Source organism: Vicia villosa, linkage group LG2 (assembly GCF_029867415.1).
Source record: "Vicia villosa cultivar HV-30 ecotype Madison, WI linkage group LG2, Vvil1.0, whole genome shotgun sequence".
Taxonomy (NCBI): Eukaryota; Viridiplantae; Streptophyta; class Magnoliopsida; order Fabales; family Fabaceae; genus Vicia; species Vicia villosa.
Genome location: NC_081181.1, coordinates 196,512,037 through 196,518,313, shown reverse-complemented (window position 1 = coordinate 196,518,313; position 6,277 = coordinate 196,512,037). Strand labels below are relative to the sequence as shown.

Sequence of the window (6,277 nt, the reverse complement as noted above, 5' to 3'; positions counted from 1 at the left end):
CTGCCGTTCGACGGATTCTTAGCTCTTGAGTTTGGGTTAAATGGGTTTAAAGTAAACAGGAAAAATATAACATATGAACATAAAATAAATTCATTCTTGATAGAGAATAGATTATCTGGTTTGAATCTAAACTACTCCTCACAAACTTAGATTTATCACTCCGTCATACTCAATCTACAATACTCATCAGAATCACCACATATCCCTCACATCAATGTCCATTTCTGCAACATCGACGGAAATTCAACTATATTGCTCTTTCGACGATGTCTCAACCGATCAAACAACACAGAGACATTAAACTCAGATATTATGTGGATGTTAACCCTAATCCTATGTCTAGAATCAAAAGCTAACAGATATCCCCCTAATCAAGATTTGTGATGTCTATGTCTACAACAAAACAAATCCAGAGCATTTAAGCAAAAAGATCAAGGAAACACCGATTAAGATTTGTAAAGCAAATATATTATACAACTAGTACAAAGAGTAACAAACATCCATGTGTTTAGAGTAAACTTACAAACAAACCCAACAAAAGTGGTTACAAAGAGAAGAGGAGGAGAAGAAAACCAAATCTTTCGCGGTGTCAATCACGATCAATCGAGCTCCCGACCAAGAATCTTCCGATTACAAGCCACAAATGTTGTTTTCTAAGCTCTCCCTACTCAAAAATGGTTATGATGACTTTGGGAACAAATACCCCAAAGCATAACCCTAAAAAATGTGATTTTTCCCTATTTAATGACTTTCCAAACCGCCCAGACCGCGCTTAGCGCGGTCAAGCCCGCTTAGCGCGCTCAACAGAACAGCAAATCTTGTTTTGGTCATATCTTGAGAACCGTAACTCCGATTTGCGCCCGGTTTGAAGCGTTGGAAAGCTTATTCCATGCTCTATCTAACAATGAACAAATTGCAACCAAATTGATGATTTATTATTCTTTGGTTTTGAGCTTTATTCGCCGAATGAATTGATTCCGCCGCTCAAAATCGCGCGTTTGAAGCCGTGTCTTCGCCATGTTATTGCTCATGCTCCAAATACGCCTCAATACCTACAAAATGAATAGAAAACTATCAAAAAGTATAAAAGTATATGAAAATACATCTATTCACAAAGTATACGTTTTTATACACAAAACGGGGTATTATTCGAACGGTATTAACAAAAAGTATCGATAAGTGCCACTATTTACAAACACAAAATAACTACATTTTGGCACTTAACATGGATCTTCTTGGAATGATGCCTCGCAAGATTGCTCTTAATGGTCGTTATTCCCGACACTTTTTCAATAGATGTAGTGATTGGCGACACATTCGTCAGTTGCGGTTCTGGCCTATCACTAAGGTGCTGCCTGTGGGTTGCAAGCTTGGAAATTGCATATGTTCTGCTTCATATCCCAGAAACAAGGCACCTGCTAGATCTGTCAAGGGGATTAAGCAGATTGGTGTCATTGGATGGGGTTCACAAGGACCTGCTCAGACACAGAATCTACGGGAATCTCTTGTTGAAGCAAAGTCTGATATTGTGGTTAAGGTTGGACTCAGGAAAGGTTCTAGTTCCTTTAATGAAGCTAGGGAAGCTGGATTTAGTGAGGAGAAAGGAACTTTAGGTGACATATGGGAAACTATGTCGGGCAGTGATCTCGTATTGCTGTTAATTTCTGATTCTGCACAGGCAGATAATTATGAGAAAATATTTTCCCACATGAAGCCAAACAACATACTTGGGATGTCCCGCGGTTTTCTTCTTGGACACTTGCAGTCAATTGGACTTGATTTTACCAAAAACTTCAGTGTAATTGCTGTGTGTCCCAAGGGGATGGGTCATTCTATAAGGAGGCTGTATGTACAACGCAAAGAGATAAATGGTGCTAGAATTAATTCAAGTTTTGGAGTCCACCAGGATGTTGATGACCGGGCTACTAATGTTGCTTTGGGCTGGTCTGTTGCCCTTGGTTCTCCTTTCACATTTGCCACTACATTAGAGCAGGAATACAAGAGTGATATCTTTGGAGAGAGAGGAATTTTACTGGGTGCCGTTCATGGAATTGTTGAGTCCTTGTTTAGAAGGTACACTGAAAATGGAATGAGTGAAGATCTTGCTTATAAGAACACTGTTGAGTCCATAACAGGAGTAATATCTAAAACCATCTCAACACAGGGCATGTTGGCTGTATACAATGCTTTATCTGAAGATGGAAAGAAGGAATTTGAGAAAAGTTATGGTAAAGCGGTGCAATTCTTTACCATGTTCCGGAAATCAAAATTACCTTGCATGATAAAATTGATTTTTCAAGTTCTGAATTTTGTGTTGCAAATAATCAGTGACAATTTTTCATTCAAGCAATGGGATCCAGGAACAATATCTCTATTCTCATATTGATTTTTAGAACCTTGAAGACAAGGTTCATGTGAACCCCGCGGCAATGATAGAAGGGTAATAATAGGACTTATATTATTAGTATGGTTATTGGGCTTTTAGTAGTGTTTGGGCTTTTATGTTATTATTATTATTCATTAAGAATGTTATATAATGTAGTCTCATGGAGACATTTAGAATCAATCAATGAAATCAAGTTTATCTTTATCTTTTATTTTAAGTCCCTTTTATTGTTCTTCCCCTTTCCTAGTTTAAACCCTAGTTTAAAATCTTGATAGGGATAGCTTCCTATCAATAGCATTCAATTTTTATTAATAAAATGTTTAAATTTGGTCCCATACTTTGAACAATATGAATGCATGCAAGCAACCTTCTGCCATGAGGTGGCAATTCAATTCAATTGAATAAAATGAGATCCGAATTGTATTAGAGATGACAAACTTAAAGTCTAAAGGATCCATAATATATTCAACTAGATTTTTCAAGACTAGGGATTGTATAAAGTCTAAAATTTATCATGATAAAATTTTAATTAAATAAAGTTTTATAAAAGATTAATTACAATTAAACAATAGTTAAGTAATATATATATATATATATATATATATATATATATATATATATATATATATATATATATATATATATATATATATATATATATATATATATATATATATATATATATATATATATATATATATATATATATATATACATATATATACATATATTTATATATATATATATATTTATTTATTTTTTCATAATTAAACTACAATTAATTTAAACATAACTTCTAAAAATTTAAGTTGATTTTCTTCATCATAATTCGGGGTGAGAATAGTCTGGCTCGAGTTAGACTTTGTTAAGCTTAAGTCTGACCTATCAAAAATATTAAAGTTTAAGTCTCGTATGTAGTCTGTTACACTCACAGGCTTATTTTTAGACGTGAATTTGAGATTTTCGAAAGTCTGATTGACGTGTTAGCCTACTTAAAATCTATTTTTATTTAAGTATATATAAACAAGAAATTCAATTAATATTTATACAGACTAAAAAAACTAAAAAATTAAAAAAATTATTTACATTGACTTATCTGAACTCGCATAGTAATATAAAAGTTTTGTAAGATTGTTTGTTTAAAAAAATTGATTAAAAGAACTTATGACATTGTTTATAAAATGTTTTTATCTTATTTTCATAAATTTTTTAAAATAAATAAGTTTTATTTTTATATTTTAATTCAAAGTATAATATATAATATAATAATAATAGAATTATTCATATTAGTTTAAATAGGTTGACGTGATAGATTTAAAAGAATTTTTTTTATAATTCGAGGCCTATCCTTTTTAACTAGGACTCTGTTTGGCACGACATATTTTTAAGCTTATAGTTTATAAGCTCATATTACAATATAAACCTCTTTATTAACCGTCTTTACATCACGAGCTTATTATTGAAAAATAATTAAAAGTGTGAGTAGAGTGAGAAAGTTCCACATTGTTAGAAATATGGAGACTTGAACATTTATTAGTGGAAGAACCCACGTACCTATCACCTTGAGATTTTGAGTGAATAAGTGATATGTCTCTCACAAATGTGTATAACTTATTTTACGAGCTTATAATTTATTTTTCTAACGCTATTTCAAATAGTATTTTAACTTATAACTTATAGCGTATTATTTTTCTTCCAATTTTATCTTTTTTAATTTAACAAAAACCCACTTTAATTTTCTAAAATATATTTTAATTTAAAATAAAATAATTATGTATTAAATATTCTTTTATGTCATTTTATATTTTTAAGTTAGTTGAACTATTAATTTTATCAAACATTTTAATTAACTTATCATGTATTAGTCGCCAACCATTGAGTATCAGCTATAAACCATAAGCAAACAGTCATGAGTCATAAGATATAAACTATCACTCAACTAGTTTATTAGTCAACTATTATTTTTACCAAACAAAATCTAAATAGACTTACAAAAAAGTCTTAGTTTTTTCGAGAATGTATAATAAAAATCTGACTTAACTTAAATTTATGTAGGCAGGATTGTATGCCTCTGTTAATTGATTTAGCTTATTCTCATCCCTAATCATAATCACACCCACTAATATATAAATAATTTTAATTATATAATTCCACATTAAAGTAAATTATTATTTGATTGTAATTTATTATTAAAACCAAATGTATAATGAGACTCATTAATTTAAAAGTTTAAAACAAATTTATTTATAAAGATTCTTTTCTTATATATTTGTTGTTAAATTTTTTGCAATTAACGATCACTTATATACAAGACTTTAAAAATGATTATATTGGATTAAAATCAAATATTTTTTAGTTGTTTATTAATTATATTTATTTGTGTAAAAATTATTTATAATAATAAAATATATAAATTAATTAAAATTAGTCTTTAAAAACTTTTGTAAAAATGCTGATGAAATGATAGAGTAAAATAATTTTATTTTTGTTATTTTAGTTTATGTTTAATATTATAGTTTATGTTTCCTAATTAAAAAGTACAGAAAATCATCGTGATACAAGTAATATTAGCGCATAAATTTGACAAAAACACAATAGTAAAAATTACACTACATAATTAATATGGTTGATTTTAATTTGTCAATACTATTGTCTACTTTATATATCTGTAATTTAATCTTATAAAATACTTTACATGTTTTTCACGTAATTTTTCTTTTTTATAATAATTCTATTAAATTTATTAAAGAATATAAATCTATTAAAAATGTTTATGTGAAAGTAACTTATACTCTCTCCGTTCCAAAATTATTGTAACATCTAAAAAAAAAAATTTATTTCAAAATACTTATCACCTTAAATCATACTAAATTATAATCCTATAACTTCTCTGTTAAATTTTCCCTCCAAAACTCCCTCCAAAATTAATTCACTTATTAATTAATTAATAAATAATTAAAATAAAGTTAATAATAAAGGTTAAATTAAAATTAATAATAATAAAATTCATTTACCCACTAACAATTAACCAAAATAACTCATTACCCACTTCCTAATTTTAAGATTTCTAATAATAATAAAAAAATGTTAAATTAAAATTAATAATGATAAAGTCCATGAATAAAAAATACAATTCATATTTGATTAATAATGTTTTTTATAATTATATTAATTATTAATATCCTTTTAGTTCTATCCAATTTCTTCCTTTTATTATTAATTATTATTATTTTTAATTCCATCAAAATTAAGTAATTTATATAGCTACTTTAATAAATAACTTCATCCCACTAACTCTATTTTATATCTTCATAATAACTTGATCCCACTAATTAATAATTAATTAAAAAGATATAATAATAAATTTATAAGTTGAATAATTCCACGGTTCCGCTAAACCACGCATCGACTAACCACATAAATAACACTACTAGCATATGGTTATGTACATAATTGTTTGTATTTGTAATGTAGATTAACAATTTTTTTTCTACTTAACTTTCAATGATGTTACAAATTGAATTAAAAAGGCTAAAGTTTCTACACTCATAGCAACAACTCTCTCAAAATTATAAAAATTGTTATTGATATTTAAATAGAACATATCCTTGCAAAGTATGATTGTAAATTTAATTTTTAGATTACTTTTTAAATAATAATAATTATTATTCTTTAAATAAAACAAATTCTTGTATGTCTAATTTTTTAAATTTTTTTTATAACTATAATAATATCATTAATATTTAAATAAAACATATCCGTGCATCGCACGGGTGTACGTCTAGTTATCAATATACTTTTATATCTAATCTTTTAATTACTCCCTCCGTTCCACAATGAGTGATTCATTTAAAATAAATTGATGTCTCAAAATGAATGATCCATTTCAAT

General features: G+C 27.7%; 1 protein-coding gene across 1 annotated transcript; it reads left to right on the top strand.

Moving 5' to 3' along the window:
- The first annotated feature begins 1,225 nt into the window (after positions 1–1,225).
- Positions 1,226–2,386, top strand: LOC131651023 (ketol-acid reductoisomerase, chloroplastic-like). Its single transcript, XM_058920709.1, has one exon. It carries the CDS (start codon positions 1,226–1,228, stop codon positions 2,384–2,386), a length of 1,161 nt encoding a protein of 386 aa, XP_058776692.1.
- Positions 2,387–6,277: the final 3,891 nt, after the last annotated feature.

What these genes read in the sequence shown, in the direction of transcription:
- LOC131651023 (XM_058920709.1), top strand. Translation starts at nt 1,226, where the DNA reads ATGGATCTTCTTGGAATGATGCCTCGCAAGATTGCTCTTAATGGTCGT.